This window comes from Citrus sinensis, chromosome 7 (genome assembly GCF_022201045.2).
Source record: "Citrus sinensis cultivar Valencia sweet orange chromosome 7, DVS_A1.0, whole genome shotgun sequence".
Lineage (NCBI taxonomy): Eukaryota > Viridiplantae > Streptophyta > Magnoliopsida > Sapindales > Rutaceae > Citrus > Citrus sinensis.
This window is the reverse complement of record NC_068562.1, coordinates 16576646-16588796: the sequence shown is the minus strand read 5'-3', so window position 1 is coordinate 16588796 and position 12151 is coordinate 16576646. Positions and strand designations below refer to the sequence as shown.

At 31.6% G+C, this 12151-nt stretch overlaps 2 protein-coding genes across 3 annotated transcripts; one reads left to right on the top strand and one right to left on the bottom strand.

The window, feature by feature from the left end:
* Positions 1–3295: 3295 nt before the first annotated feature.
* Positions 3296–6431, top strand: LOC102616915 (beta-glucuronosyltransferase GlcAT14A-like). 2 transcript variants are annotated; one of them, XM_006465109.4, is made up of 4 exons: positions 3300–4072; positions 4503–4578; positions 4778–4893; positions 5574–6345. In XM_006465109.4, the coding sequence occupies exons 1-4, from the start codon at positions 3535–3537 to the stop codon at positions 6134–6136; spliced, it is 1293 nt and encodes a 430-aa protein (XP_006465172.2). In that variant the 5' UTR covers positions 3300–3534; the 3' UTR covers positions 6137–6345. The 2 variants fall into 2 exon arrangements, with proteins under 2 accessions (XP_052299919.1, XP_006465172.2); XM_052443959.1 differs by lacking the exons at positions 4503–4578; positions 4778–4893 and having other exon boundaries at positions 3296–4072; positions 5574–6431.
* Positions 6432–10481: 4050 nt separating this feature from the next.
* LOC102616615 (B-box zinc finger protein 32-like) lies at positions 10482–11904 on the bottom strand. Its single transcript, XM_006465108.4, has one exon. The coding sequence runs from the start codon at positions 11623–11625 to the stop codon at positions 10894–10896; it is 732 nt and encodes a 243-aa protein (XP_006465171.2). The 5' UTR covers positions 11626–11904; the 3' UTR covers positions 10482–10893.
* Between the last annotated feature and the right edge of the window lie 247 nt (positions 11905–12151).

Genomic DNA, 12151 nt, shown 5'->3' with positions numbered 1-12151 from the left:
TTTTTCTCTTTTCCTTTGCTTTTGAGACCTAATTAAGTTTGCTGCTATATATATCTACAGAAGCAAACAAGTACGCAATGAAAGCCGCTACATAATAACATGACACCAAAACTCTTCGAACACACCCGGCAGCATGCATGCATGCGCATGGCGCTAGCACAGGCATTATCAAAAATTCATAATAGACTCTTTTCCAATTCTTGCACATCTTTATTTTTCTCTAAGTTCTCTATCTTTATATCATCATTTTATGATACGCACTTTCAAGTAATAATGTTAGGGATCTCAATATTTTAGTTCTAACTTGAGTTCCAATACCTTTTATCACTTTTATATTGGATGATAGATTTCATAGTTTGTAAAATTACTTAACCATCATTCAATGATTGAATGCCATATTAGATAGAACTTAAATTAGGACTTGGATATTGGATGCCTAGCATTACTCATTTGCAAATATAAATATTTGTACTTCTTTGTAAATTTTATCAAACTCTTAAAAAAGCACCATTTTCATTTTGTTATAAGGGATAAAAGCTCGTTTAGTCCTTATATTTTGAGAATAGTACTCGTTTAATTCTTGTATTTTTTAAAATACTCTAAAACATCTCTACCATTAAATTATTGACACTCCTGCCGTTACTTTTTGTTTTTGTTTTTTTTGCTTACTTTTACAATATTATTATTTTACAATAATGTTTATTTTTTTGGACATTAATAAAAAAATAAATTGTTAAGTTAATCTCAAAAAATAAAATAGAAACAAAAAGAATATATATTAATATTTGTGGAACACCTTAATGAGGAGTTAATATTAATTTTTTATTAATATCCAAAAAATTGGTTTTTTTTACAGTAATAATTTTTTTGGACATACATGAGCTTACACAAAAATTAATATCTTCTTTTTGTTTTTATTTTATTTTTAGGGTTAAACTGGTAGTTTAATTTTTTTTTATTAATGTCCTAAAAGAAGAAATATTATTATAAGAGAGTAATAACCGAAAGGAGCGGCAAGTGTTAAATTACTGTAAAATTACTTATGTTCCAATTTCTGGCCAAGAAATTGCTTGAATAATGTGTTATGTGTGATTTTAAGGGCTAGAAGAGTATCTTGGTCTGTGGTAACAATACGATAATTGCCAAGAGAAGTGTGATCATCCTCATTGAAGTGTGTTTTTAGATCGTTAATGCAAGGACCAAGGAGACAAGCAAGTGCTAAGAATAAATAAGCAAACGAAAATATATAGTTTTTCCAAAGCCGCCAGAAAATAATGGTAAAAATGAAGTGAAGGGATCAGTAATGTCAGAAGCCGGCCTTGCTATCAAGCAAGTGGTAGGGGAGAGGAAAAAGGGCGTAAATGGGAACGGACGTTTGCAACTTGCAGCTAAGTACTACTGTAAGAGACATTTCATCGAACACCTTTATACTTTCATCAAACACTTGTTTGTTTCAACTAACCGTAACTAAAATTATATGAAAGAGCATACAGAACCCCCCCACCCTATATTATAAAGCTTGAACTTCGAGTTTTATAATTGCTGATGGAATAAAAAGCAAATATAAATTCTGAAGCTTTAGTAGAAAATAGACTTGAATCAAATGGACTGCCACCAAGCAGGCTCAAAAAAGTCAAAAGTCAGTAAAGATTTTATAATAAAAAAATATCTCCCTACAAATCTGCCTAATGACCGGTATTTATAAAATAAACATCAATTCAATGAGTATATTTCTAAATAAATTGATGGAAAATATTGAAATTTGTTTATTTTTTAGTTTATTATATTTTATATTAATTTTTTTTTAGATGATTAAGTTCTAATAAGCTATTTGAATTTTTGGTTATATTTTGTAATAAAAAATGAAATGGGGTAGTGGTTAAATTGCACCGTTGCGTAGTGACGATAACGGTGAGGAACAATAATAGCTACAGGCCCCTTGGCCCAATTAAAATAAAGAAAAGGGCCGTTTGCCAAGCACGGCCCAAGGCCAGCCCTTGCTAGGCCGGCCTTGACAAAGGCTTATATAGTAGGACAAAAATTTAATTGAAATAAATTTAATTAATCCAAATTTTGATTAAAAAAAATCAAAACTCTTCTTAATAGAGAATCTTTCTTCGACAATGGCATGAATGGAAATCACACATCAATTAAAATCTATAAATAAAGAGAGTTTTTGTTTTTATTTATTTATTTTTTATACGTGACTTATAAGATACATGAATTAATAGTTTGAATAAAGACGTACTATTCTTGAAAGAAATTCCAAAGGAAAAAATGCTGTCAGCTCTTGATCTTAAAAAAAGGACGATGATATTTTTGTCACTTAACTTTTATAAACCCACCTCCCTCAGGAAATAATTATGATAAGTTTACATTGTCTTTTAAAAACACAAATAAGTTTGGGGATTTAATTGAATAAAATAAATACTAAAAATATTAGATATAATAACTCATGTTTCTGGTATAATTTACTCACTTTATATTATTAGTATAAAATAATCATATAAACTTATTTTAAAGCAACCTTAATGATAAAAAAATGCTTATATTAAAAAATTATAAAAAAGATTCAATTGATTAACCATCGAAACATTTTACTGATTTGCATATCTTAAAAATAATGAGAACTTATAATAATAATGTTTTAAAAGTGGGATGAATTTTACAAAAATAGTGCAGCAGCAATATTCCACTCCTAAAAACAATTCATTTGCCTAAGCTGGCCCTTGAAAAATTTCATATGGCCCATATAATTTTTAGAATACAGTCACTAATAAGAAAATATTTTTTGTTACTGATCATTAACAAATTTTTTTTAATGATATTTAATAAAATAAAAAAAACTGTATTTATCCCTAAAAAGATTCTTTTATTGAATTATTCTAATTTAATCTGGAATAAAATTTTGAATCTCGCCACTGACAATTACTATATATAATATGTATTATTTATCACCATATCTTTCATTTTATTGATCGTTGTAATTTTATTTCAAAATTTTCATTCCAAGCTAATTGTCAGGTGATGGTTGTTTATATATACTTATATAAAAGAAAAAAATATATGTTTAACAAAATCCTCTTACTCCAGCATTACCATAACATAATTCATAGAAAAAAAATATTTACATATTTTCAATTAAGAAAAAAGAAATTTAAGAAGTCATTATAGCCGATCATGAAAAGTCCACCTATTACCCCAATGCATGGAGGAAGAAAAAAAAAAGTATAATAAATGAATCTAGAAAAAGAAAGAGAAGTAATGAACAAACATCACAAACCATTCGAAAAGAGGCAGCTCCTAACAATGTCTCAATCAAAGTGCCATTTGTCATCATGAATACAATTTCTCTTGCTTGCTTTTGTTGAATTCTTGATTTGAAAACTCTCCCTCTCCTGATTGCAATTATTTCTTTTCCCTTTCATTTGAAGTTTTCTCAAAAGCATAGTTTGGTAGTTAACAACTATTACATTATATTCAATTTTTTATTTTTAAAAAAAAAAAATCATTGGAACCAAATTGATCAAAATTATGAAGATGTCCAAAATTTCTTACAAGGTTTCTGGTCATCAACTATGGATTCTAGCTTTCATTTCAAGTATAATTTTGTTGGCAACTTTATCAAGATCAAACGTTCAAGTCGATCAATTTTCTGCTTCTGGGATTAAATTGAAATCCCATAATCAAGTACCAAGAAGAAACGTATCAAAAGGTGTTGACTATCCTCCTATTTTAGCGTATTGGATTTGTGGCACCAATGGTGACAGCAAGAAAATGTTGAGGCTATTGAAGGCAATCTATCATCCAAGAAACCAGTACTTGCTACAGCTTGATGCCGACGCGCCGGAATCTGAAAGGGCAGAGTTGGCTCTGAAGGTTCAATCTGAAACTGTGTTTAAAGCCTTTGGGAATGTTGATGTTGTGGGAGCAAGTTATGCCATTGATAAAATGGGAGTCTCAGCACTTGCTGCCACACTTCATGCTGCTGCTTTGCTTCTCAAAATTAGTACAAATTGGGATTGGTTCATCCCTTTAAGCCCTTCAGATTATCCACTTATGAGCCAAGATGGTAAGTTTTGATCTACTTTAGTTTCATTCATTGTTTGATCCATTTATAATTTTCAAATGAATAGTGCTTGATCTTTTTATAAATTATGCTTCAATTTCTCAACAGGTGCTTTGGTGAGATTTAATTCTTAAATGTTGGCCTGAGCTTTTTATTAATTTTTTTAGAAAAATACAATTGGTAGATTTTGGATAAGAATGTAAAATTTATTAAATCTTAACTATATATTGTTATATAAGTATGTATGATAGAAGATTATAAAGAAGCATTGGATCTAAATCTAAATGTTACATCATTTAGATGTTCTGCCTTCAATTATCTATAATGATAGCTTGTGGGATAAATAATTTGATGTATTGTCAAGTTATTTGACTAATCTAATTAAGTTAATTTATATACATTAGACAAGTTACTTTTGGTTGTCAATTTGCAGATGTTCTTCATGCTTTCACTTTCTTGCCAAGGGATCTCAACTTTATTGATTTTGCTACTAACACTGGGTGGAAGGAGTAAGCAAACTAAATTATAAACTATAATACTTATTTTTTTCGTCACTAAATGCAAGGTTTATGGTGTTCAATTGTTGCTCTAAAAGCACTGGATTGTACAAAGCAAAATAAATTAAATGGTATTTCAAATTCTATATTCTTGATTAGAAATTTTATCATCTTTTTCTTCCAATTTGAGATAGAATCTGGTCTGTTGCAGGAGGCTAATGATTAACAGAATAGTTATAGACCCAAATTTGTATTATAAAAAGGCCACTCCAATTTTATATGCAGTAGAAACTCGAACAAACCCAGATGCCTTCAAGATCTTTGGAGGTCAGTTCCCTTTCAATTTTTTAATTTTTATTATTAGGTTAATTAATCATTTACCTCCCTTCAGGTTGGGGGTATTATCGCTTAGATTGCATGTTTCATTCATTAGGTACCCAACCACCCTTAAGCTTAGAGAGATATAACAAATTATATAACGTAACTTCTGAAGGAGAAAACTTTCTGACAAAATTCTTTGAGATTTTTTTAGTTTTATTTGAAAAATCATATATACAACAGATTTTAAAAGAAAATTAGTGCTACTAAGTTTTAAATTTCAAATTGGTTAATAAACCTTGATTTATTGTCCAAAAACTTGTGGCTTTAACATTACTCATAAATTAAATAGAATGAATCACATCACCAAGAGCATTAATAGATACTGGATCATGCAAAATTCATCATGTTATCTAGTTACTCATTTTTTTTCTTAATTTGGTTGAATAATTACCATCTACATATATATTACAATTTAAGGTTTATTGAGAATCTACATACATATGTTTATAGTACAACTGAAGGTCGACCAAATATAACTCGAAAATCTACTCCAACTTGTATTTCTTTTGGTGAATTTAGGATCTGAGTAATATTTTTTTCGACATCACTTTGTATGCGTTTTATTTTTCATTTTTTTTTAATGTTTCTAATATTTCATTTCACATTCTTGAATGTTTGTCAAAAAGGCTCACAATGGATGATTCTTTCAAGATCTTTCATGGTGTATTGTGTACAAGGATGGGACAACTTCCCAAGAAAGCTTCTAATGTACTTGACAAATGTACCATACCCTCTAGAATCATACTTCCACACAATCATATGCAACTCTCCTCAGTTCCAAAACTCCACAATAAACACTGATCTCAGCTTCATGAAATGGGAAAGCCCCGCACATGTAGGACCCCGGACACTGACGTTGCCGGACTACGTAGAAATGGTAACTAGCAACAAGACGACGATATTTGCGAGACCATTCGAAGAAGACGATCCTGTGCTAGAAAAGATCGATGACCGTGTTCTAAATCGCTCTGGTAACGGAGTGGTACCGGGAAATTGGTGCTCCATCCGAGGAAAGAAGAAGAATGTAGAGAGTTTAAAGAATGGGGAAGAGTTGTGTTCTGCTTCGGGAAATAATATTGATGCTGTCAAGCCAGGGGTTTATGGCATGAAGCTAAGGGCTTTGCTTTCTGAGCTTGTGAGTGATGGAAGAGGGAAAATTAATCAATGCCAAGAACAAGTATATAATTGAAAACTGAAAGGGATCACCGGATCAGTACTAATTTGCAATTAATTTTGATTTGTAATTGTGTAGCATACACGTCTTTGATATATAGTTTACAATTTTTGAGAGAGAAGTAAATCTTGTTCTTCTATATCTCCAAGTCATTCGTAAATTCACAGTTTTGGAATAAAAGCTTGTGCCAAGAATGACGCTACAAAAAAAAAAAAAAAAAAAATCTTGTGCCAAGTTTGTGCAAAACTTGTGTCAAGCTTGTGCCAAGAGCACATACTGGAGGGTGAAAATTAAAGATTTAATTAGCTAATGGCACTAGCGTACGGAATGGTAATAGGCCTCAAGCTTGGAACAAGATATTTGTAAATCTTAGCTCAGGCTGCGCTTTCCTTGTAGTTGTTTGTATTAATGCAGGTCTCTTTAAGAATGATCCTCCAGATGACTATTAATTTCTTAGAATCTTCAAAATCGGCTAGGTTTTCTTAGTAATAGTAGCTGCCATTTTTGGAAATGGGATACTACCTGAAACAGAGGCAACTCTAGCTAGCCTCACACGCTGCTGGGAAGATGACAAGGCCTTCTAATGTGTTACTCCGTAATTTTTGTTACTTTCTATTCAGCTGCAGTTTCTGGATGTTGCGCGTTTGGAAGTGAATCTAATTCAAACATTCTCAAGATCCTATTGCCAGAAAATGGACCATCCTTGGCTCCAACATCAATAATTGGTCTAGTCGTTATCTTCATTCTTCTTCAGCTCTTTGCTATTGGCTTGGTTTATTCCTACGTAGCTGTTGACATTGTTAGGAAATATCTAAGCAGCTTGGCCGTGCATATGTATTGGCTGTCATAAGTCTATAGAATCGATTTCTACATCAGAGACATCACAAGCCAAAAGCCTATACAATCTATAGTTCAAGAAGACATCACAATCTCTGTCGCAACAGAGGCCACGGAGAAGAAATCATTGATATAAAGTTAAAATATGAAGGTGTTTGATAGTTTTGCCTTAATGTTCGACGAAATGCCTCAATGAATTATTTTTGGCGGGAACCGTCTCATTTGAATTCTACAACGCTTCAAGAGCATTTGGATCGATCATCAAGCAGTGGATGAAATCAAGGGTCATGATGTTGTGCCTGGTTTGCTTGTTGTCAAAGAACAATCTATACTCAAAAATGATATTTGACGTGAAATTACCAATTTCAATACACAGAATTTCGTGTCTAATATGAATGTTTTTTTTTTCTTTGTCTTATAAATCGACGCAACATGACTTATCTTTAATCAACTCGAAGGATTGATATCATTTTATTTGAGAATGACCTCTAAATATATATTGTGCCAATATTTTCTTACCACACGATTGTGGGATTCTAGCACCATAACTTTTATTATTAAAATCAACCTTCTTAAATAACACACTCTTGAGATCACGTGTCTCATCCTACACCACCAGATAGGTTCGATTTTAATAACTTTTGACGTTTCATCCTTAATTCAATATGATGTTATTCACTTTCTACTAAAGTTCGCACAATATTACTATCAAACCTGGTGACTGGTAATCATTTGCCAACAAGCATGCGTGAGAATATGAAACTCTATTGCCCTTGGGTTTTAAAGGTAGAGAATGATATCATGACGTCCAGAACATTTTTTGTTCTTTTTTTATATTATTTAGGCTTGGATTTCCAATATTTGCAAACTTTGCAAGATTGATTATGGATCAAATTTCTAACCAACTAAAGATATAAATCATAAATGAAGAAGGGCCCTGCCTTAGCTGCTATATCACCTTAAAACCAAAAACATCTTTTTTGTGGTGTAGCAGCCCTACAACCCACCAAAATTAATCATGATTCAATGTGTTTTCAAATAGGAAATAAATTTCTCCTCAAAAAAAAAAAAAGGAAATAAATTTACGGTTAAAACAACCCATCTCACACATAGCAACCTTAAAAAAAAAAAGAAAATCTCAATGTTGTAGCCAACAATTATGAAAATAATTTAAGGGAAACTTATGGTTTGAATAAAATAAAGAGTAATGATATAGTCACAAACTCTTATATAAATTTATTTTGTACAAACTGATGTGGCGTTAATTCATTGGTTGAATTAAATATCTCTTAGCCCACATGGTTTATTTCTATTATTTTATATTTTCATTCAACCAATGAATTAATGTCACATCAGTTTGTACAAGATAAGTTTGTACAAAAATTTGTGGTTGTATCATCACTCTAAAATAAAGAGAGATTATTAATTTTTCTTATTGAAATTAATATATACCATTTGTCTTCCTATTATTTTTATAATAGGTAAAAACTCCCATCGACAGTATAATTTTTATTTTCAAATACATATTTATTAATATTCATTGTAAATTAAATAAATTATATATATAGAAATTAAACTAAAAAAATTCAAATACTAAAAATAAAAAATATATATTTCGATGAATAAAAAATTAATAATAAGATTCTTATACTTTTGGTTATTTTATAAAGATTTTCTTTAATAGATATAAATAAAAATACATTAAAAATAAGAATAATATTATGAAATTATAATATCAAAGAAGTTGTTGACTATTATAAAAAAGAATAGAGAATAAAAAGTATATATTTATTTAAATACGAAGAAAATTGACAATTTTCCTAAAGTAAACTAAGTTTTTTAAACTAAAAAAAATCAAAGATCGGCCAATCATTCTAACCCTACTTTCTCTATTATTTCTCTCTCCATTTGATTCTTCAAGCTGCTTTAAACTGCAACCACAAGCAACTTTTCCCCACCCACCATGCTCTCAAATCACAGCAGCAGCACCTTTGATCCTCACATTATTTTTAATATCAACCTCAGTAATCATCCTGCTTTTCTTTAATAATTGTTTTGATACTGGTTGATTTTGTCTAGGCCATCCCTGCAGGCTCTATATTATATATTAATAGCTGACGCATGTACAATGGCCAAAAAAAAAGAGTTTGTGTTGTTTCTGGAGACATGCATAGTTTCTGAAACTCCATTCATTGTCACAGATTGGTCAATTATATCGGATGGTGCATTGTCTTAATCAAAACTGTGGTTAAAATATCAAGCCCTTGAATATAATATATTAATATTCTGTGATTTAGAACGCAAGTTGTGGATTCATATCTTGCGTTTGTTTGTTGCAACCTTTGTAAATTTCTCATTAATTTAAATGAGCACGTACCAGTCGCATTGTCACACGATGCTCTATCTGGATTCAGCTCGTTTTATGATATAAAAACAAAGTCCTCCGATTTTAAAATCACAATCAATTTGAAAGACGATGATGGATGAACATGTTTCATGCAATGGCTAATGGGGACGTGTGAGCAGATCAGCTATTTTGTTATTTAACAAGGAAACCTAGCTAGGTTCCCAGATGAGATGGGGCAGTAGCTAGCAACGAATTATTTATTTGAATTTTGAATATTAAACTTTGTGTTGGCAATGAAGGATCATATATTCATATGTGACGATATGTAAAACTTATTATAATGTGTATTATCATTGATAATTAAAAATTGAATATATATATATATATATATATATATATATATATATATTTTTCTAATCAGGAATTGTGCAGAAAAATTTGAGAAAGCTTTAAAATCGCATGACTTTAAAGGCTTACGATTTTAAGTTTTAAAGTCATGTGATTTTAAAATTTTCTTATATTTTTTCGTATTTTAAAATTTCGGACTGAAATATTTATATATATATATATATATATATAAAACATCAAATATCGATTGTGATTTTTAAATTTACATAATGACGTTGAAAAATGCAATTAACTCATGATAATATGATTTTTAACTTGCATTACTGTGTGAGATTATTTTTTTTTAAAGCAATTGAACCAAAAAAAAAAAAAAAAAACAGAAAGCCAAATTATTAACCTTTCGTTAAGGAGGTTGATAGAATTTAAAAAGAGAAATTAAAAAAGTATGCTACAGAAGTAGCTTGCGTTGTGTTTTTTTTTTTTAATTAATTAATTTTTTTTTAAACCCATTTCTTCCCCAAGAAGGTTCCTTTAAAATCTCAATATTTTATCATCAAAATTGGGGGAAAAAAATTTCTTTGTCCCAGATGACAACTCGATTATAACAATTGATTTTAAAAATATATATATAATTTCTTACGCAGGAGATAGATGAAATTTAAATTAATTTTTTAATTCCCACTTAAAAGGTGAGCAACTGAAAACAATTACTTAAAAAATAATTAATTAATTTTTTTTTTGGTTAATACGTTTAAACATTGATATCGTCATCCACTTTGATATATAATTTGATGACACTCTTTCATTTTTGAGAACAAGAAATACAAAGCACAAGAAATCTAAAACAAATGTATTTTTGTCAAAACTTCTTCAAAACTGTTCTTGCAAATAATCTTAGAAAGTTATTAGTGTAATTCATATCTTCTTGATCATTTTTCAGATATGTCAATTCCATAAAGAATCTACAAACACATAAATCAAACATTTAAGATCAATAAATGAATCTATCACCATAATTTATTAAAATCTAGTACATCAGTCAGTATATGTTCAATTCCCTCCCCCCCACCACCCCCTCTTTTTTTTTTTTTAATCAGCAATGACTCTTCCAATTTCCAGATCCACTGAAGCCATCGAATTTTAAAACGAACAAAAACAAATAAAATAAACATAAAACTTTCAAAAATCACCTTGCCCTAATTTCAGATTGCTATAAAACTCATCAACTCGCACGTGCCACTCATACGTTGCACTCAGCCCATCCTTCCTCCAAGACCTGCCTGGGTCTTCTCCTTCTCACCGCCATCACACGCGCGATCTTCCCCTCAACGGCCACGATCAACTTCGCCGGCACTCCTGATATCGCCTCAAGCCTTCTCAGATTCGGCCACGTGGCGACCGTTTTGTCCCCGCACATTCTCAGACCAAACCAAAACGACGCCGCCAAGCAAGCCCGTAAGGGCAACGCCGTCGTCCTTTCCAAACACAACCCCAGCGCCCGACTCGCCAAAGAGACAACAACAACCGAATTACAATTACTATTATTACCATTCAGCCCCAGCCTCCTACACCAAATCGCAAAAATACCCTCCGCCTTGGAATCCGTCACAGCCGCCGCCTTTTCGCCGGAAATATCCGACACAGAACTCGAACATGCACGAACCCTTTTACGTTCTCTGCCCATTTTCTCCGCAGCGGAGCTTTCAGTTGAAGAAATACAATCAGACGACGTCGAAGTAGTAGAAGAACAACAAGACGGGCAAATGGGTACCAGCGATGACGATGAACGTTCACCGGAGATGAACTTTCCGGTCAAAGATTTGCACTGAGAGCACAGAGTTTGACGAACGTGACGAGCCACGAGAAAGTTGGCCTTATGAACCCTATCGTCGCAGTCGAAACAAAGGAAGGCTTCGTCGGAAGCGCAGTGGAGGGCCGCTTCTTGGCTGCAAAGCTCGCAAGCTCGTTTCATATTATACAATATTTAAAATTATAATTGATTTTCACGAGATGAGATTCAAATAAATCAAGAAAATCGTATGTGTTATTTGCCTTTGGGTTGAGAGAGATCAAAGGGAGGCCGTAAGAATCTTTGTGGTTTTAGAGAATCAATAGAATGTGAGGAAAAGATTGAGGAAGAGAGATTTGAGGAGAAATAAAAGGAGAGAAAATGAAATGAAGGCGGTGTTGGTGTTGGTGGGCTGAGGCTACGTGGTTTCTATTTTGTGGTTGATGAGAACTTTAAGAGAGGGACTTATTTGCAAAGTAAATGAAAATATAAATAAATATAGATATTTTGTGCAAGTTGTGTGATTTAATATACTTCTGGCTAGCTCAGCCTCTTTTTCTCATGCACTTCGCCTGTCCACATAATCCTCGTTTACCTCGAACTACTCAAACGTTTTTGTTGTCCAGATTTATTTTTGCATGCGTAGTCCCTTCTCTTTTGTGTATTTATACATTTGGTGCCCAAGGGTTTTAGATATTTTCTTTGGCTT